Below are 22,991 nucleotides of genomic sequence, written 5' to 3' on the forward strand. Positions count from 1 at the left end.
CAAAAAGAAATGAGAAATTGCAATGAATTTTTCAAAACTATCAAGAATGTATAATATAGGATGATAATAATGCTAAAAAACACCGAGTTTGGTCCGATGCGAAAAAAATAATTTTATATGAAAGTAAGATTGCGGTAATACTAAAATAACCTATATGTTTTTTATCTGATGCAAAAGTGGTTGAAACATACTTCTAAACCGACAAGAAACAGCAATGAACTTTTAATTCATCCTGGATAACCATTTAATAGCTATATCTAAAAGATATGAATACTCAGCAGTTAAGACCACATACCTTACTCAAACGTCCACATATGTCTTGAAGTAAACATTCTTTTTTCCATTATTTTATTATTATCATAAAATAAAAAAAAAAAAAAGATATCCTCATGTGTTTAAATTGTTTAATTTGTATCATAATAACAAGTAAGTTGTGTGTTAATTATGTATTTTGACATTTTCAATGAGTCACGAACAATAATTAAATCGAGCAAACATAACTATTTTTATATTTATTTGTTAGAGTTTCTTTATATTTAATATTGTGGGGGGTTTATGTGGTTCATTTCGAATGAACATAAATAAGTTGCTATTTTTCGAAATAAACAATTATATTTCGCAATATAGCCATAAAATAACAATGTATTTTAAAAGTACGTCGTCAAATGCTGGATTATACTTGTGTAGACCCGTTTTCGCGCATGGTAAGCTATATGTAGTTGTTTCCCGTGTCACAAGTAAAAATGGTCTGAAGTTACTTTGTGACGAAGACGATCGTTCAACTAATAAAAAAAATATTGTCTACAAAGAAGTTTTTCAACAATTATATATATTTACCGATTTCAATGTATTTTTTATACATTTCAATAATACCACTAACCCTGTTTTTTTTTTAATTATTTTGCAATATCTATATACATTTATATTTTATTTATACGTTCCCCCGCGTTTAACACGGATCATAATCTAGTTCTTACTGATAACTCATTCTTTAAGTTCAAAAATGAAATAATTATATCTTCTTATCTTTGTTAGTTTTATGGAAACTAATTAAACTTTGGTTTAAAATACTATGATTTTGCTATGTTTATTGCTATAAAGTTTATCGTCGTTTTAAAAATCTTTCAGTTTATATAATTTAATTCATTACACGTTAAAGTCTAAGGGATTTTTTTTTTTTTTCTGAATCGTCCTAGATATTTGAATCCTCATGAGTAACCCTAGTCGAGATTGATACAAATGTTACAGTCTAATTTTTAGAATTTGATGATGACAAACTTTGTAATAATCCGAACTTGTAAATTCTAACAAATCTATAAGTTCGAACAACATCGTATCTCAACCTAAGTAGCTGATTTAGAGTGTGCCTTAACTTCATATTAAGTAATTTATGATATACATTTGTTTGATAGAAAGCTACAACTTAATTTGTTTCATTATACAATATTTAAGTAGGAAAAGCCAGGTTTTGAGTTCGATTAACCCTAGCTTCCTAATGAATAGCATAAGTACTCTACAAGAGATGAAATCCACCAAAATGATGATATCGAAATCGTGAATAATGACATGAAAAATGAAATGAAATTGTATAAGTCAAAGATACAAGTTGAAGTTTTAATCATTAGACTTGAATTGGAAAAATAAATAAGCCAAACATATTGTAATGAAATCCAGTTATATATCCTTCCAACACTTTGAACTTTCTCAAACAAACACCCTTATTTTTTTGCGGCAAGTCATTGTAGGAAGGTGTAGTAGAAATATATGAAAGAACATTAGACAAATAGAAAGAAGTTGAGACATGATGTGTTGCACATAGGGTCTTTAAAACAAAGTTGTCCCATTATCAAAACGTTTGTTTCTTAGATAAAACAGCTACAACAATCTTTATAGAATGCTTGAACCAAACCATGCATGAACTTTACCTTAGCAACAACAAGGAAACACAGTAGCAGAGGGAGAAGAAAAGAGAGTAAAATCGTTTTTTGATGAGTAAAAATAGTTACAGGGAAGTTGTATTTATATAATAAAATTTGTAACTAGTCTTGTTGAATCAAACGTAACTGATCGAAAATGGAACAAAATACTGAAACAAAAATTTGTATTTAATTCCATTTTTAATTAAAACTAAAAATGTTATCAAATTTTCATAAAAAATACTAGAACTTTTTTTATTAAGCACGTACAAAAGAGAGTTTGGTGTTGTTTGCTCTTGTAATCTTTAGAAATCTTTATACATATAAATACATTTTCTTTTCACTCCAACAAATACGAGACAAATTTAAACCCATTCAATCACTTAAACATCTTTTTCAATCACCACTCATAGAACTGTTTTGAACGTTCTATATATCAAAAGGACGATGATACAAATGAGAACACAAATACATAACTATTTAGCTATTTTTAGATTATGCAAGGTCCATAATTTATGTTCAAAATGGACAAAACTTTTTTTTTCCAAGGGTAAATGCCTCTCTAGATGTGAAGTTAGCAAACTTTTCTTCCTCTCGGAAATTATGTTACAATTTGAGTAGAGTTTAGAGTTAGCAAAAACGGACCATGATATATTAGCATGTTAAAACTTAAAACATATGAGGCTAGATTAGGTGGATATGTGAACGTTATTTTGTTATTGTTTTGTATTTTATGTTACATCTAATCTACACATGTATTTATTTTTTTAACTAAAAATGTTAGTTACATCCACTTGACTCTTTTAAATAGGAAAGATTCCACCATTCCAATTAACTTTTCAAACACGCGGGTGTGTCACTGATTCTCACTTCTAGTCAAATCTATATGTTGAAATGCGTTGAATAAATTCTACATATGTATTTATGTCTATGTATATATAGAGCGATCGATACACTCCTCAGCATTCGTGCTTTCTTCTTTTATTGCATGAGCTTACAGGAGACAAAAAGGGCAGTGATGAAGCTCGCTTTCTTCTTCTTCTTCACTCTCTATACTCTTCTTGGAGCTTACAATGCTCGTCATTTACATGGTATTCAATTAATTGACTCATTTTTCGAATTCATAGCTTCATTACTTAATTAACCTCTATAGCTAGCTAGTTTCTGTATTAATTGTGGTGGTTTTGCTAATTTGTTCTCAGATGGATGTGTATACCATAGCTTTAATGGACGACCACCTGCTAAGACGTCGGAGATAATTCAGATGGTAACCGGTGAAGAAGAACCCCAGTCACCACCACCTCCTCCACTTTCATCGTCACAGGAACAGACCAATTACAGCCGAGACAATCTGGAAGGACGCCCTTCACCTAAAATACCACCGTCTGATGGCCAAACGATTTACGGCGGAGATAACCCAGAAGCAAGATTACCGTCGGAAGGCCAGACTGTATACGGCGGTGACAAACTGGAAGGATCACCTTCACCTGTAGGACCATCGCCTGAAGGCCAGACAAATCATGGTAGAACTAACCCAAAAGCACCACCGCCACCAAAAGTAGCACCGTCTCGGGGTCAATCGACTTACGGCGGAGAGAATCCAAACTCAAACAGTCCGACCATATATGGTGGAGCCAAGAAGAGGCTAGCAGGTATATATGTATACGATCTTTTACGTTTATATCAAATTATTAGTTTAAAATTTTCGACCAACTAACAATAAAAATCCTAATGAATTTGTAAACTTTATCATTTCCACAGATTTTCTAGCTCAAATAATTCCGTCATACGATGAGATTGTATACGGCCGGGATTATCTAAACGCTCGGCCATCACCTAAAGGAGGACCGAGTGAGGGTGACGCGGTTTACGGTAGAGATAACCCGAAAGCACCACCACCACCGGTAGCGCCGTGTCGGGGAGCTCCGCCGTCATTAAAACCAGATAGTGCAAAGGACCGGTCAACATACGGCCGTGATGACCCAACAACACCACCGATTCCGGACCCAAATGATCCAGAAAACCAAGGAATGTATGGTAGAGTTGCCCCGAGTGTACCAACCCCTCCACAACCAGCTGACCCAACACGGCCGATGTTAGTCGATGGCGGGAGGCGGGAGGAATGGAAATTCGCTTCGAGCTCTGGCGTTTAGTTGTGACATTCAAATAAAACAAGATGATCAGTTGCTCTCTATTGCCTCTTTACACCACTAGAATATTTAATAATTGGTGCTGACGTGGAATTTAATTATTTGACAGATGTAACCTTTTATTTTTATTTTTTTGTGTATTTGACTAAAATAGTTTTGTTAAACAAAATAGAATAATAGAATATATGTTCGTATTCGTTTCTTTATAAATTTAATAGAGACACGAATTAAAGGGCGACTATGTAACGTCGCTTCAAAATTTTAATAGAGACACGATTTCAAGGGGAGATTATTATGTAACGTGTAATACGTATGGATATGAATAAAGGGACGGCTATGTAAAGTCTAATATGTATCGATATGAAAACTGAGAAAAGATTTATAAATACCTATCGAATAGTTTTGAGAATTTGACTTATCACGATAATTATTTTTTTGTTTTCTTCGTCTAGGTAATTTAGTATTTTTTAAATATTTAGGTAAAATTTTTTGGAACTGTATGACCAGGGTTGAAGCCAGGATTTAAGAATAACGGGGGTTGCGCATAGATCCATAGGGCCACTAATGGATACTTTAATTTTTGAAGTTGCTATGGTCTAAGTTTAGTACATAATCGTCTAATCTTTTCATGTTGGTTACTTGGATAGTTGGATAGCTTAAGATTGAATGTCGTTTTCCTTTATTACGAATCAAAAAATCTAATTTTACCCCTCCTATATCTGGAATATCATTTTATTCTGGTTCAATATTATTGTACTCTTCCATGTTAGTATTCCTATGAGGTTGTGGGTGTGCATTATGAATATCCTATTTAGTATTATCACTAACCGGATGCAATTGAGGCTCACATATATCCTCTATTCGTTTGAAAAAAGAATCGATGGTTCTTTTCTTGCTCGTAATTTACCCTATAATTATAATAAATCAAATTATCAAATTATAATTAAATTATTATTTACAAGTATTATTAAATAGCATATGCAATAAGAAATAAAATTTACCTTTTTAATTAAAGAATTGAAATCGTTTCAGTGTAGACGAAAACAATCTGTTAACTGAAAGCTAACCAATTCGACGAATAAAAATAGCTACGCTTAGACTCTTAATAATCGTCGATTAACCCACACTATTTATAAATAAATGGTGGTAATATAGCTATAACAAATGGGGATAATATAACTACTACGGATTGATATAAATGGGATATTAATCAAAATAGTCAATTAAAAATAAAATAAATTGGGTGATACAATTGTTTTAAATAATTAAAGTGAAACTGGGCCTTAAGTTTAGACAATTCTCATACCAACTTCATTAACAAAATGTTTTTTAATATATGATAATTGTTTTTTTTAAATAATTGGAAGGGGCTAAGTGTTACTAACTATTCAATGTGGGCCAAAGTTTAGTGATCAATAACTCTTTTTATCGACAATATTGCTACAATTTTAAAAGTGATTGGGGGTGGCCAAGCATCCGGCAGCCCCCCTATTCACTCCGCCTCTATGTATGACCATTATAATCGGTTATAACAAATTATAGTCGGTCATAATGGTCACGTATGAATATGGCCGGTCCAGACTGTGATCGACCCGGGCGACCGCCCATGGCCCACGCCTCTAGTGGGCCCAAAATTTCTAGGCATGTAGTGTATATATGTAAATTTGAGTTATGTACATGTTTTTAGGGCCCAATGTTGGCCTAAACTCAATTTAGCCCAACAAAACAAATTACTTTGCTTCTATTTGAATGTGTCTGTGGGAATGGGAAAGACCGAAGGAGACAAGAATTAGCCAATTAGAGCGTCTTATGAATCATTAATCGAATCGACATACTCGATAACTTAATCGACATCTCCACCTTGACATCATGAATCGACATACCTCTAAAAAACGGATTCAAGAATTAATCAAATGAGTCGCACGCATCTTTCCAACTCGCTCTGTTCCCTCTTACAGTCACAATCGACTTCCCCACTTCTAACCCCTATTTCTCTCAAACTCTCACAATTTCATTATGATTCGTACTCTCGATTCTCTATGTTGATTTCAAATCCTTGCGACTTGCGTGATATTAGATAAGAATTTGAGAAGGTATGATTTTTCTTTCAGATTTTTCGTTTCTCAAAGCTTATAGGCTTGTGTATCATTTTTTTCCTGATTTTTTCTGGTCATTCTATGTTATATCAGATTTCTGAAGTTGATTTATTTAGAAAATTTTGATAATCAATGTTTTAGGTTTAAGAATTTCCACTCAATTAGGTATTATGTTTCTAGATATTTGTATATAATTTTATAAAGAGAAGTTTTATGTTCCAATTTTTCTACTGTTTTTCTTATGACTTTATTTTTTCAGAGTTCCGAATTTTCTAATATTGTAATTAGAGGAGCTGTTTATCAGATTTTTTATTTTATTTTAGTTATCATTTTTATGACTTTTGTTACATAGTGGTTTTATTTAACAACTTGTATTTGTAGATGCATCTCTACAACTGTATAAAGAAGTTAGAAGTTTTCAAAAACTTAAAATTACCTAAGGTCAATAGGCATCTATAGAGAGAAGTTTACTTTGAAGTTGTTCAAAGCTAGCTAAAGTTATTGAAGAATCACTTTAGGTGAATATTATGTATAGATGTACAGAGAAAGATATTGGCAATATTATGTTCTGTATAGAGAAAAAAATGCTAGATTAAATTGATCTTATTAGTTTTGTATCTAATAAAGCTAGAAATTTATTGTAATTTGTAAATATTAGTGGTGTTTTTGTAAATACTATGACTATATTTATGGTTTGGATGATATTATTGATTATTATTATAAATGATATTTTTTTTCAAAATTTTATCATATTTGGCATTGAGATATTTGACACTTGGGGCCTTTTTTCTTATCGCCCCGGGCCCAATATGTGTTCAAATCGCCTTGTATATGAACACTTCCAATAAAATTTTTACCTAGATCTACACAAAAAACAAACTTACCAAGATGTGAACAAAAAGATAATTACCCTAGAATTCAATTTGCTTTTTTGTACTTCTAAATTTAACATAAATGCTAAATATTTTTAATACCATACTATTTTAGTAAATATCTTTTTAAAATACATTATTTTGGCAAAAAAAAACCCTTCAAATTTGACGGAAAAAAACACATCGTTATTTTATAGAATTTTATTATTTAAGATATTCAATATATAAAAATTAAAATTTAGTAGATAATAAAAGTAAAAGAGATGGAGACCAATAACATTAAATAGAACGGTCATCTTCAATGAAATTTGCTCCACGTATTACATGAATTTAAAATACAAAAAATAAAAGTATCTTTTATCTACATCGACAACATTACTTTTGTCTTATATATATATATATATATATATATATATATATATATATATATATATATATATATATATATATATAGATGTTACAAAAATCGAACCCCAACATGTCGCGGTCAATTTAAATGCTCATAAATGGTCATAAATATTGTCTCAAGGAAATTTAACTGAACATATTAATATTGCAGATATTATGATCGAGCGTTTTAATAAAGAGTGAAATTGAGTTAAAAGGGTAATTACCTTTTTGTTTTGTTCACATGCGGTAACTTCGTTTTTTTTTACACAATTAAGTAATGAACTTGTTGGTGTGTGTACATATGACCATTATGATCGGTTGTAACAACCGGTCACAATGGTCGCATGTGAACACTTCTAAAAAGTTCGTTACTTATATGTGTACATAAAAAAAAAGATATCCAGATATGAACAAAACGAAAATGTAATTATCCTGATAAGTCAATTCTCTTAATAATTTTGAATTTTATGCTATTTTATGGTTAAACTCAAGTTCTGATAATGATTACAATTTTTGATAGTTGAATTGTTTGATTAGACCAAGCGGAGTGGCTCAACATGTTGGTCAGCATTTGCTCGGCGTACACTGTCCCTCAATGTCAGCATGTCGAAGAAAGAGGAAGCAAACGACAATGCATTGCAGAGGATATATATATATATATATATATATATATATATATATATATATATATATATATATATACTCTGTTCTAATAAAACAGTACTTTGTGCCAGGTGTCATTTTCTCAGCTCTTCCGAATGTTTTTTTCCCGCTCAAATTTACAAAGTGAAATTATGATTTTACCCCTCTGCTCCTTTACACTCTGATTATCATAAAATCACGTCCAAAAATAATCACGGACTTTTAATGATTCAATTTCAAATCCTGAGTAACTGGTATCCCAAATAATCAGGGATTTTGTTTCCTTTCTAAATTCCATTTGAGAACGATGTAACATACAATAAATACTTAATCTTCTTAAAATTTAAAATCCATTGGCTAGGGCTTCAAGCTGCATATATCTAATGCATACTCGCTATGTATTTCATATACATCTCCATCGAAACCATCTCCCTCACCTTTGTCTCTCTCATCCCAATACACTCATCCGGTTCTCACATCTTTGTAACTGTTCCTATCACTTACACTCTGTTTTGCCCTAACCACTTCATACATAAACTCTAGCAAGCAACAACAGCAGTAATCCTCTTCTTGATTACAAAAATGAGAGTTCCAATATGAGGGGGTATGTTTCTCCCTGTAATGCCAACAATCATTTTATTTTCTTTATTGGTGTCAACAATCGTTCCTATCACGTCGAACCAGCGGCCGGTCGAATTCGATTAAGCAACTAACGCCCTTATCAAAACCGCTGGAAATTAACATTGTTGTTGTTCCCGAAGACGATGACGTCGTTGGTGAACAGAACTTCGGCAAGAATAATGGAAGAGGTTCGTGGTCTAATTTGTTGCCAGAGCTCTTAGGTGAGATAATCAAACGAGTGGAAACGAGTGATGACGGGTGGCCGCTCCGTCGAAATTTGATTGCTTGTGGATGTGTTTGTAAAAGTTGGAGAGAAGTTACGAGAGATATCGTAAAGCCTCCTATTCACAGTGGGAAGATCACATTCCTTTCTTTGTCTTAAGCAGGTACGATATGGCTGTATATTATCTGATTTTATTTGTTTCAAGCTATATACCTTAATTTTTATGTCGTTGATTCCACAGAGGCTTGAATCAATGAATTAAATGTAGTTAGTTTATTTTTTTCAATTTTTTGTTAAATTGCTTTAGATTCTTATGTTTAGACAGATGATTATCTGGTTTGTTATGGAGAAGCTTTTGATTAGCTCACACAACTGAAAGCAAGCCGCAGAAGTCAAAAGTCCATAAAGTCAATTCTATTGTGATAATGATTAGGAACAGTTTGATAGATGCTCACCTGTGGTCATGGTTGCCAATTTTGACTTGGTCTTATTTTGAGGTATTCTCCAGTAACCACGTCGTTCATTATAATATTGCTTACTTCATCGTCGAATCCACATGGTAAATTAGGGAATATATGCCTAATGATGCTTCGTATATAATTTTTGCAAATTGTTACCTTCTAGGTTTCCATTATTCACTTATTACGCTATAATAGATCCTTGAAATTTATCAATGTTGTTAATAGATGAACATGCTTGACTTATCTAACGAATTTCCATGTCTTTGCAGCCTGGTTCAGGTGATTCTCCAATTCAATGCCTGATTACAAAAAACAAGAAGAACTCAATGTTTTACCTCTATCTTGCTGCTACTCCATGTAAGCATCATTGATAACTTTATTCTGTTTGTGAATCATGTATTATACAACCAGACATGCCAGAAAATATATTTCTGGTAACTTGTAATTGAAGTATTAATCATTTGGATTCCATTTTTGCAGCATTTACAAACAAGGGTAAGTTTCTTTTAGCTGTAAGAAGATATAGACATGGTGCTCACATGGAATACATAATATCACTTAATCCAGATGATTCATCTCAAGGAAGTAATGCTTATGTTGGCAAATTAAGGTAAGTGACTATTTCTTTTTTGTACTTAATGAGCTTAATGGGTTAAGCACTTAATCTATACACCTATGCATTGATGCTTCTTTATGACATAATATGGACATAATGACTATTTTACCCTTCATAGGTCAGATTTTCTTGGCACAAACTTCACAATATATGACAGCCAACCACGACACAATGGTGCAAAACACTTAAGTAGCAAATTCGTGAGTCAAATTGCAAGCAAACAAATAAGCCCACAAGTTCCATGAAGCAACTTTGAGATTGAAGAAACTTCGTACAAATTTAATCTTTTGAAATCAAGGGGTCCAAGAAGAATAATGTGTTCTCTAACATCCACATCAACATCACCAGATCAACAAATCAACAGTATGACTCTGGTCAAACTCAAATCCTTTTGAGAAACAAAGCTCCAAGGTGGCATGAACATTGGCAGTGTTGGTGCTTGAATTTCCATGGGTGGGTGACAGTTGAATAGGTTAAGAATTTTCAGTTGGTGGCAACATTGGACCCGAGTCAACCAGGTGGGAAAAGTGATGGTGAAACGGTTTAGCTTCAGTTTGGAAAAGTTGGTGTTGATATGTTCACCATGGATTATAACTATAAATAAATAGTTCAAAGTTTTCAAAGTATAATGTTTTAATAAAAAAATTTAGAGAATAAAATAATTGTTTGCATATAGTTTTTTTGTCATATATTTGAGTAGTCATTATGATTCCAAATTACAAAGTGTTCTTTTTGTTATTTTTCTTTTTTCTTTTTAATCTGTGGTTTCCACGGGTTTTAAACCTAGTATATATATATATATATATATATATATATATATATATATATATATATATATCAAGGTTGTAAAAAGCGTTCGACATTAGCTAGTCGATGGACTGGGGATAAGTGATTAATCAGTTGGGGGGGGGGGGGTTAATCGAGGATCATTAATTGCTAATTTGTTGAATTTTAAAAAATTAAATATGACTATTATCATATAAAAGTTGTAAATACCACTATTACCATAACAAAATTGATTAATATGATTATTACAACTCTAATCATATCACAAATAGTTTCTGTTTACATATAACTTCTTCAAGGTGTTAAAATTTCATCTGGTTCTATTATTTTACTCATTATGTATATAGGAATTAATCGCTAAGCGCCCTCTAATCGGTCGACTAGAGCCTACGGATTAATCGAAGATTAATTGGGACTTAGTCGAGATTTTTATAACACTAGTTAAAATATGATCTAGAACAATGAAAAGATAAATTAAATGACTAATCTTACTAAATTAATTGAATAAGATGATCTACAACCTTCAGATCTTCAGGAATTGATGAAAAAGTGCAGAAATCACATCCAAAAGTCGTCTTTGGTCGTTTGTGAACGTCTAGGGTTTAAACTGATTAAATAGGGAGTCTTTATATACGAGCCAACAACAAAAACACAATTTTTCAAAAACATGATAGTGTTTTAAGGAAAAACACAATCGTGTTCTTGCACAAAAGCAATGTTTTAAAAACTGGTTTGAACCGGCCGGTCGAAACAGTTGGACCGGGAATCGAGAGAGGGAGCGGTTCAACTATCATCGGGTTTACATTGATTTCTGAACCGGATTGAACCGGCCGGTTTTAGAAAAAACCGGTTGGACCGGTCAAAATAAACTGGTTAAACCGAATAAAAACACATGAAAAAGAATCATTCACATAATAAACTTTGGTGATTTTTTTCAAATCTATTTAGTTATCTCTAAATAAAAACATATGGTAAATGTTATAAATTCTTTTGATATGTTTGTATTCATCAAAAACTATATTTCGTTTCGGTATTATATATTTTTTTTACATATGTGGATTGATTAAAACACTAAAACTTATGGTTATGTGTTATTTTAATGTATTTGGATTCATCTACAACTTATTTTAATGTGTATTTTTAATGTTTGAACTTGTAAACATCAAATTTATAATTTCTACATGTATGTATGAGTAGGAAAATAGAAAAAAAAAACATGAAAAATATAAAAACCGGTTCATCCGGCGGTCAGTGGCGAATCTAGAACAAAATATCACGTGGTTCCTAAATTTAGTGAAGCCGATGAAAAAATCAACACTTGTGGAGGTCGGATCGGGTCGTGTATGATTCAATGAAATATAACTGAAAAAACCGATCAGCCACCATCGATTAAAATTAAAAAAAAAAACGATTAAAATATAACTGAAAAAACTAAATGATTTGATGAAAAACTAGTTGATTATTAGTACATTGATACCTTATTCTTTGATAAAAACTATATATTATATTTAACCCTATATATTTAACAACATAATTGCCCATTGTAACTTATTTTTTCTCCTTTTAAAATGGTTTTTTAGGATATTTGTTAGCTTATTTTATTTTCTTATTTTTATTAGTTTATTTTAGATTTTTAGCGCACGGTTTTGGAGCTTATCGCAATTGTGGATTAGAGTGAAGACGGACTTGTGGGCTCTCGAGGCGCTATTGGACTTGGCAGATCCATAAAAGGAGATTTGGGCTTAAAAAGATAAAGGCTTGGATGAAGTGGGCTTGTGAAGATGGATCATGGATAATTAATTTGGACTTGGAGCATCCATATTTGAAGCTAAATGATGATTGGTTAGTTTAAATCACATGGATATGGAGGGGACCAAAGGAATCTTTGGTAGTGGAAGGGTGGAGTGGAGGAATGAGGAGCCAATAGCATTACAACAACACTTGCGCGGGTGGAATTTTCGTCGCACGGGTACCCGTGCAACTGCCCAGTTTGGGCATTTTGGTCATTTGGCTTGCCATTACCTTGGGGGATCAGATCTATCAGCTACATTCTCGATTTTTCACCATTAGAGACCTGGAGGAGGCAATTTTGGAGCTTGAAGACTCATTTTTTTTTTATCTTTCCAAGATATTGGTAGTTTCTTTATGCAATTAGACTTTTGTGATTGTTTTTCTATTGCCATGAGTGACTAAACTCTCTATATTGGTTAACTTTGGTTAAAACCTTTGAATGTTTGTGGGTTTTTTAAGGATTCATGCTAGATTATCAATTATCTTATGTTTATGGTTCTAGATCATATTTCTTATGCTTGGTTAATGCTTTGATCATGAGCTTGGCATTTGAACGAGCTATTGTTAGTTTATTTCTTTGGTTTTGCATTGAATCATTGAATTAACTTAGAACAAGGGCTTTATGATGGTAAAAATCATCTCTAGTTTATGAATCGTAACTCCTTTATGGATGTGTAAGCATTGACACCCTCTAGGAATTGGGGATTCCTTCTTTCTTAAGGCTAATTAACTTCTTGGGTTTAATTGCTTCAATTAAACCCTTGATGTTGATTAAGAAGGTGTGTTGTGGGCTTCCCCAACCTCCATACTACCTAAGAGGAATCTTGGCATATCATGCTTCATGATTGCTATAACCAATTTGGGATGAATGATAAGCTTCATGTTGAATCCTAATGATAAACACACAAATGTTCACTGTGTTGAATTGCCTTAGTTAACCAACTCTCTCCAATATTTGAGCATCTCACTATCTTGCTTAATTGCAAGTTTTTAGTTATTCAAGTCTTTTAGTTTTCAAGTAATCAAACACCCCCCTTTTAGTTTAATTGTAGTTAGTTAGTTTATTTACGATAGTTCTTTTAGATTGCATTGATGATTGAATACAACCATTTCCCCGAGGATCGATACCCCTTTTTACCATTATATTACGTTTTATTTGCAAGCAAAATGGTGTAATTTGCTTGGTAGGCTTGACATCCCATCAATATTTTTGTAAAAAACAAACTCAAGGTAGGTCCTCTACTTTTTCTAAGGTAGTTCCTAATTTTTGTGATACATATATTATAAATGAAATTGAAAGTTTAGGTAGGTCCTAGGACCTACCTTCTTCCTTCTTAGACACGCCCCTGCCGGCGGTCAAACCGGTTAAACCGGTTGAACCAGGAACCGGTCACCATACCGGTTCAACTAAAAAACCGGTTTTTAAAACATTGCACAAAAGTCCCAAAAATCCCCGTTTTTCGCGTTTAACGAAGTGCGATGCTATTTTGGACACTTTTCTCAAACACACAATCATGCTTTATGGAAAATCAAAAGCCTGATCACGTATGTCCTTTCGAACTCTTGAAAATTGATTTTGAGCTTAAAAAGGTTGCATAAGAGAAGCACGATTAAAAACACGATTGTGTAAACTCAAAAATACACGTTTCATACGCAAACTCTTCAGTTTCAGCAAATCTAATCCAACTTCCAGCTTCCTCAGGTGTTTTAGCTCATTTAACTTCCAAATATACATCCGATTGCTTCTAAAGTACCGCTCCACTTAAAATATCTAAAAATGACATAAAAACATGAGTAGTACGTGAATTTTGATAAAATACATGAGTTGAACATCATTTAAACTAATTCACACACAAATGCCTAAAATATGATACAAAATGCAAATAAAAACTATTATAAAAGATGCATATAATGACATCTATCAGGTCGTGACTATTCTGTTATGGAGCTGCCACGATGTAGCTAGTGGGTGGTTACGACATGATAGTTAGTTGTTGACTTTCATCATTGACTTTTTGACCCTCAAGTTGACTTTTCGTCAACTTGAGGGTTTTTAGGGTGTAGAATTAGAGGGTACTTTTATATTGTTGGTTAAGTGATTCTTAGTACCAGTCTTCACTGTCATAGAGCTATTGTGTTTGTTTGTTGTTTGCGATGTGAGTCTTCTCACTATATTACCTATGTCATAGTGGTGTGCATGCTCGACTAGCTGAGTCTTATTTGTTGATTGTTTTTATGTGTATTTATCGAGTTGCTGATAAATCTAGGACCGTTGATAGTCCACAGGGTTGCTGATAACCGATAGGGTTGTTGTGACTTGTGAGACCACATGACTGCTGATAGTCCCATGGTTGCTGATAACACATGTTGTTTATTATGCTATGTTGTATGTGACATTTTGGGACTCACTAAGATTCGTGCTTACAAATGTAGATTTAAATGTGTTTCAAGAGCTTGAGATGATCGTGGAAATGCGAATGCTTAGTTATACACACACTCATCAGCAGTTTTTGTGATTCTGCATTTTATGATGCTCTGATTTTTAGGATGACTCTATTTTGATGCATATGGAAACAATGTTTTTTACTTAATCTAAAAATGAAATATATGGTTGTGAAAAATGGGACGTTATATATCAACTTGTTTTCAAGATCAAAAAACAAAAAAGAAATTCTAAAATGCAAAATAAATGATTTTTTTTGAATTTTAAAAATATTAATTTCTTCATTTTAAAAAAAATAGAAAAAAAGTTTACATTTTTTTAAATATATGTGAAATATTCTAACAGAATTTTAAATGTATATTTCTAGTAGAATATATAACATATTTTAACAATTCTAATAGAATATTAAAATAATCTAACAATTCTACAAGAATCTTAGAATATTATATAATTCTATTTGAATATTTATAATATAATATGTAATAGAATATTAAAATATTCTAAAAATTCTAAAATTTTCCATACAAGGTAATTGTGTTTTATTTTTTAATAAAAAGTAATGAACATAATACCTTTTTTACGAATTTTTCTATTTGTTTTGTTTTTTAGAATTTTTTTTTTTTAATTTTCAAAATGAATAAATAAGATTTCTTCGTCATGTGTCACAAAATCTCATAGTCTCATTTAAACTCATATATATATATATATATATATATATATATATATATATATATATATATATATATATATATATATATATATATATATAATTTTCATTGTTTCTGTTTTGATATTTAAAATTTTGTAATTTTACAGCTTTTTGTTTAGTTTTCTTTTCCAGATTTCCAATTGCTTTGAACAATAAAATTAACGATTAAATATATATTTAATTGAAGTCATTTCATAAAAAATATTTGAGGAGATCAAATTTTGGTAAAAATAAAAATTATAATATGGACTTGTTGAAGTCGGACAAATCCATGAGAACATAGAAGAAAATTTTGATGAATGGCAATATATATTAGCAAAAAAAAATCTATAAATTTCTGGCATTTTTATTTTTTGGTTTGTTTTTTTTCCCATTGCATAAATTTCTAAATAGCAATAAAATGCACATACTTATTCACTTATTGGAGTAAGGTAATTAGGCCCAATACATTCATTCCACCCGGCCGAATACATTCCATATTAATGCCGCGTCAACGATTTCATTATAACAAATTTTCGAACTATAAAAATACATTTGTAACTATCTATGCTCCCCCTACCCCACCCCCAAACCACCACCGGCGCCCATCGGAACACTGTCTACGGATGATCCAAATTTCTGCAAACCGTAAGTCTATCTCTAAATCTCTCTCAGTACCTTTCATTCATTGTTCGAAGAAGCGATTCTCAAATCTAATATCATGATTTGATTTTCGGTTCGCATGATATAATCATGCTCGTTATCCATCTCTCAATGTTTTAATTTTATTTTCCAATCATTGATCCATCAGTTATCGTTAGGGTTTTTTCTACACGATTTTTTTTTATTTGTGATTGGGACTACGTGTAGTTCGGTTATTGTTTCGTCAACCATGCAACGCATTTATGATTTCTTATTGTTTGTTGAATGGGTGATGTTGAGTGACGTGTGATGTGGTTAACTGTCTTCATTACACAATTTGTTGATTCAATTAAAAGAATTCGAGTGTATTACATGAAATCTGGTTGTTTCAGTTTACAGTTTCGATTAGGCGTAAAATTCTAATGGACAGTGTTTGAATCTGTGATTTTGTTTACCAATTCGAGTGTATTAATTGATGTTGTGCGTTTGGTTTAAATCGTTATTTCTGTCCCTGTGGTATATGTGCTTTTATCTGTGCATTTAGACTGTGTTAGTTTCTGATTCTTAATTGAGACAAGATACGATCAAATTTTATACTCTCAGCATTCTGTTTCATATCTGATTTTCATTTTTATTCGTATTTTTGGTGATATTGCAACCTTCAACAGGAAAATAGATAGAATGGGAATATACCTAAGCACGCCTAAAACTGACAAGCTTTCTCAGGATGGTGAGAATGATAACCTGAAATATGGGGTGTCATCCATGCAGGGATGGCGTACATCAATGGAAGATGCTGTAAGTAGCTAGTATGCACTATGATGTTCTAGTTATGTAAAACTATTCTTCATGTTGGACTATTGGAGATCATAAAGTCTCTAAGATGATGGAATGTTTTGGATACTCAAATGTCATTCTGTATTTTTTGGGCAATGTAAAATTTGTTTATTCATATGGATCACTCAGAATTTTGTCTGCCTTCTTGGTATGAGGTGTTCGGTAGCATGCTGCTTATCTTGATTTGGACTGTTCAACATCTTTCTTTGGCGTTTATGATGGCCATGGAGGTATGACTACAAGCTTTAACACCCATGTATACTTATTTTATAATTCTTGATTTGATAACATCTTTACTACATTAACAGAGTTGTAGTATACTAGTATTTCAACGAATCTAATCATTGTGTTGTTTTTTTTGGGAAATTTCTGTACTAAGCCTTGTAGTTTGCAGGTCAGTCTGTCTCTAAGTTCTGTGCAAAGTATCTTCACCAACAACTGATGAAACATGAAGCTTATTCTAGTGGTGATATTGGAACTGCTGCCCAAAAAGCTTTCCTCAGGTTACCTATTTTTTTTGTAATATCAATAGCTGTTACACTTACACTGTTACACATCATGTCTATATATGAAAACAAGTTTGCATCTTTATGTAGAATGGATGAGATGATGTGTGGGCAACGTGGCTGGAGAGAGTTATCTGTTTTGGGAGACAAAAAAGATCAATTAAGCGGGAGGATGGAAGGGTTAATTTGTTCACCTAAAAGTGGTGAAGCAAAAAGTCAACATGATGATTGGCCTGTTGAGGAGGTACTTTAAAAGTTCAAATACTGAATCCATTAAAACCAACATGTTATTATAATCTTAAAATATTTAACCATGGTAGATAAATTTTACTGTTTTTATAGTATGTTGCTATTATAGGTCATATATTGTTTTTCTAATGATTCAGGGGCCACACTCTAACTATGAAGGGCCACAATGTGGTAGCACTGCTTGTGTGGCAATCATCCGTAACAACCAACTTGTTGTAGCTAATTCTGGTGATTCTCGTTGTGTGATATCTCGTAAGGGTCAGGTAATTAATTTATATATTTGTATTTTTTTTTTAAATATATGAATCATGGAACTTGTGGATAAGCATGGGTTTAATCTTATATACAGGCATATAATTTGTCAAAAGACCATAAGCCTGATCTTGATGCTGAAAAAGAAAGGATATCAAAAGCTGGTGGTTTTATTCATTGTGGTCGAGTTAATGGGACTCTAAACTTAACTAGGGCTATTGGTACTTTTCATACGTCGATTTTTATTTTTTATAATTATTTCCTAAAAGAGTAATTGTATGATTGTATCCTGTATTGGTCTTTGTGGTTCTTACTTCATCATATGTTCAGGGGACATGGAACTGAAGAAGGATAAATCACTGCCTGCTGAAAAACAAATTCTTACTGCTAATCCTGATATAAACATAGTGCGTAAAAGCATTTTAAATGCTTTTTTTTTTATCTAATATTCCTTATTTACATTTTTTCTGGAATTTTATAAGTTGCTTGTTGATTTCCTTTGATTAGGTTGAGCTTTGTGAGGATGATGATTTTCTTGTTATTGCTTGTGATGGAATATGGTAAGTTTTTCAATCTTGCTTTTGGTCATTATATAATGCGCTAGAATGAGATTACAGTTTTAACTAAATATGACTGGCTTACATTATATGTCATGTGACTGGAGATATATCTAATCTAAGATAAATTACAAAAATGGTACATGTGTTTTTTAATTTTAACTGTGTTTAGTTCAAAAATTGAAACCTTTTTCTGTTTTGGTCCCTGGAACCTTGAAATAAGGACAAATTTTGAAAACCCATTTTAACTTTGGACTAAACATGGTAAAAATTAGAAAGCACAAGGACCATTTTTGTAATTTACTCTAGAATGCGGAGATTTTTTTTTCTCTTTTTACAGGGATTGCATGTCAAGCCAACAACTAGTGGATTTTGTACGCGAGCAAATAAAATCTGTACGTCCATTTCTACCTCACACTTGACAGTTTATTATTGATCCTACAATCTTGTGGGGCCCCTCTGTTACACAGGACAAAACAGAATAGAACATGACAGTCTTGTATTGTGTTTGACATGTATTAGACTGATGTCACCCAAACAGGATTCGTTTTGCTCTTGATTTGTTTGTGCAAAAGACGTAAATGCCCTCTTCATCAAAATTTGCCTTAAAAAGCTTGACCAGTCCCGTCCCTTGCAAAAGACGTAAATACCATTTTCATGATGATTATCGAAGATAGCATTAGACTCTCGTGAAAAAAGACGGAAACGCCCTCATGAATCTTGATAATGGTAAACCTAACAAGACTAAATTGATACACAGGAAAGTAAGCTATCGGTGGTGTGTGAGAAGGTATTCGACAGGTGTCTGGCACCTACCTCTGGTGGTGAAGGATGTGACAACATGACAATGGTTTTGGTGCAGTTTAAAACTTGCCCAAAGCCCGGCCCGGGTCCATCTACTTCTCAACAGACGTCCCCTGATCAAGACTCTGTCTCATCTGACTGCAAAGACAAACCTGGTTCAAACTAGCGGTAATACTTTTTTTTTTTTTTAATTCATCACAACCGTTTCATAGAAATACATAATATTCTTTTATATCCATAGGAAACATCGCTCTATTCATGTACAGATTGTTTTCTTCTTATTGAATTGGCCCATGGTATTTGAGACACCATTTGTTGATTTGAATTTTGCTCATGATAATCACAGATAATGTGACAGCCTCGAGTTCAAATTCTACGCTTGTATTTCACAAAATGGTTGTTGCTAGATGTGTTTGCTAGCATATATATTTTGCATCTAGTTGAGTACTAATTGACCCAAGAGAATCATGTTTGCTACCAGCCATATTGACAATAAAAAAAAAACAAATAAAAACCCCAAGCCAGAGTAGATAGCTAGTAGGAGTTGGATGCAAAATGCAATCAACAATCAAATACATGACTAGAGAACAGTTGGCAAATGGGTACATGTGAAACTGTTGCTCAACATGAAACCTTCTTCAATCAACAAATCGAAAAACTGTGAATTGATGTGTGCACTGGTACCATGAAGATTGGTGCCAAAACATGACCAAGGTTTTACTATCATAGAAAAGCTTACTTACAACATACAATGAAAGAAAAAAGGAAACTATATATAAGAAACAAGTAGGGTAAAACATATCTAAGAAATGACTAAACTACTCATAAACTTGAGAGCAGTATAATATTAAAGCCATTACATTTTGCCATTTTTTCGGTTTAACCGCAATATTTTATTCCTGGTCGATGAAAACTACCCATTTTTCAAAGAAATTCCCACTACGTCAATGGTGACCCCTATTAGTTATATGAGTTTTCATATACCTACATATATACCTACTTGACATCATACAAAAACAGACCATGCATATCCCATTAGAATGGAGTAGGGGCAATGCATAAATCAACAGTCAAGTCTCCTTGGATGGTAGATCGATTGTGTCACTAAGATGATCTCCGACATGTGCACAACGTAAACCTACAAAAGGGCAACGAGGAGTAAGTGATAGAGAGCAGTGCAACAATACATTAATAATCAAGTAACATAAGTGCAAGAAATCGTCATCAACAAATAAAAATCAAAAAACAAAGACATACAAGGTGGAGAGACTATTCATCAACACTAATGTTTGACTTCCAAACCTTCCTATATGAGGTCATGTCCTTGGTAAAAACAAGTTTCTTCATGTCAAACCTCACATTATCCCCTTATTTCCTTCTCAGACGTTCTCTCTTCCTTCGAACCATCGATCCTAAATGACTCTACCCTCCTTATTGTCACCGAAGGTAACCTTCTTATGACATGTCCAAACCATCTCAAACATCCTTCCCTCAGTTAATGAGTTCTTTATAACTCCATTCGGTATCCTATCCAGCAAAGTTCAACCACAAGTCCACCTTACTATCCTCACACTTGACATCATTTGTACTTCTAAAATAACATCTAACTTTCTAAAAATGATTATTATTTACCTACATTGTATGTGTATAACCTCCTAAACTAGCAAATGAGAATTCAACTCAGGAGATATGTTCTTTCATTAAGTACACATGATGTCATGTAGATAAACGATAAGTCATACAAGTTTTAACATATGCTAAACCGAAAATAGGTGGGCATAGTGGTTGTAGTTGAAATTTATTTTTAAATGTGTAACTTTCATTGACTGAAATAAAATATAGTGACTAAAAGGAAAAATGGTCTTGATATAGTGACTTTTATGTACATTGCCCTAAACTTATATAGCTAAATAAATGCTAAACTTAAAACTATGCAAAATATACCATAAACCATGCAAAATTTATGCTAATAGTTTTAATGGATGGAAGAAGTTAAAGTTTCTTAATGTTTCTAGTTTTATATGTTATGTGAGGTTGTGCATGATTCGGTCAAAACTCAATAAATTGGTTTAAACAAGACAATGTTTAACAAAATTTGAGCCTTTCATATATTTGTTGATACGTTGTTTTGCAAAAATAAATAAATAAATAAAAGAACTATGTTGGGTTTGAAGGAGGTGTTGTTTATTGTGTGTAAGTTGTGTTTGTTAATGCTGATGCATAAAAGATGTTAGATTTTGGTGTGAAAGCTTTTCTTGATTTGATTGAAAAATGATCTTGCAATGTAATGTGGCCATGACTTCCTATCACGGGGGGAAGCCGCATCACCCTCATATGTTGCCTTTTGTTGACCAGCTCTTTATGTTTGCTAAACACATTCCCCCTTCTTTTTTTTCTTTGTCGAACCAACACTAAAAATATAAAAAGTTGATACAGTTTTCTTCGGTATTGCTTCTTTCCAAAGTGACAAGTCATATATTAAGATACAGTTTCATCATTTACCTTTATTTGATCCTAAATTGTGTTTAGGGCTTGATGAATTTGGGAATTTGTTATAAATGTAAAACACGTATAATATCATTATTTGGTAATGATATTTAACAAATAATATGTTGATAATTTCATAAAATCTTAACCTAGTTGTTATTATTTATGAGCTTGGGTTAAGATTTGCAGTTAGAGTATATATCTATAAATATGTATTGTATTTGTGTATGAAGTTGTTTATATAAAATATGAACATTGATGCCTAAATTGGAGTTATAGTTTTGGTGTCTTGGCGATATAACAAACAGTTAGTGATTATTATTATATTATACACTAGTAAAGTGATGTTAACATGAACATGAAATAAAATCACATATCGGAAGTATGTTGCTATATGTGAAAGTATAGTATTATAACTAGTAAAATGGTATCATATTTTATTTAAGTATTTGATAATCAAAATGGTTGATTCGTGTTTAGAACTATATTGTAACACTTAAACATGTAAAATCGTAACCAAAGTGACCATTATAATCAGCACACCAGAAGGCTCATTGAAAATTGGTTATCACTTATGGTTTCCACCTGAAAAAAAAAAAAAAAAAAAAAAGAAACGTTTTTAATAAAATTATCATTTTTTCGCAATATACGATTCTTTTTCAAAAAAAAAATAATAAATAAATAAATAAATCAGAACCATTAGAAATTTCATTTCATATCAAAAATTTGTCTCACATTGTGCCCTTTATAAGTTATATTATGATTATATTTTGCAAAGAATAAACAAGATAACTTTTAAACCTCCATCAATTCAATGCTTTTATGATGTTTTCTGATAATAATGTTCATTGATCAATAAATTAATGGGTTTATTACCGTTTCACAAAGGAAATCAAGGGGTATTTTGGTCGTTTACATGGATTTGATTATCGTATGATCTATTTGACAACAAAATTCCATAA

General features: G+C 32.1%; 2 protein-coding genes and 1 pseudogene across 2 annotated transcripts; all 3 read left to right on the plus strand.

The window, feature by feature from the left end:
- Window positions 1-2,850: 2,850 nt before the first annotated feature.
- On the plus strand, window positions 2,851-4,475 carry LOC145084043 (uncharacterized). Its single transcript, XM_079023421.1, has 3 exons — window positions 2,851-3,007; window positions 3,119-3,568; window positions 3,678-4,475. Exons 1-3 carry the CDS (start codon window positions 2,905-2,907, stop codon window positions 4,067-4,069), a joined length of 945 nt encoding a protein of 314 aa, XP_078879547.1. The 5' UTR covers window positions 2,851-2,904; the 3' UTR covers window positions 4,070-4,475.
- A 4,187-nt stretch (window positions 4,476-8,662) lies between these two features.
- On the plus strand, window positions 8,663-10,591 carry LOC145053892 (tubby-like F-box protein 7; annotated as a pseudogene).
- Window positions 10,592-16,226: 5,635 nt separating this feature from the next.
- On the plus strand, window positions 16,227-19,853 carry LOC145084059 (putative protein phosphatase 2C 60). The gene is made up of 11 exons (XM_079023422.1): window positions 16,227-16,343; window positions 17,006-17,135; window positions 17,341-17,404; window positions 17,569-17,677; window positions 17,771-17,924; window positions 18,067-18,192; window positions 18,279-18,402; window positions 18,512-18,588; window positions 18,689-18,741; window positions 19,079-19,133; window positions 19,499-19,853. The coding sequence occupies exons 2-11, from the start codon at window positions 17,019-17,021 to the stop codon at window positions 19,706-19,708; spliced, it is 1,089 nt and encodes a 362-aa protein (XP_078879548.1). The 5' UTR covers window positions 16,227-16,343; window positions 17,006-17,018; the 3' UTR covers window positions 19,709-19,853.
- Window positions 19,854-22,991: the final 3,138 nt, after the last annotated feature.

Source organism: Lactuca serriola, chromosome 1, assembly GCF_051521515.1.
Source record: "Lactuca serriola cultivar US96UC23 chromosome 1, Lser_US96UC23_V15, whole genome shotgun sequence".
Taxonomy (NCBI): Eukaryota; Viridiplantae; Streptophyta; class Magnoliopsida; order Asterales; family Asteraceae; genus Lactuca; species Lactuca serriola.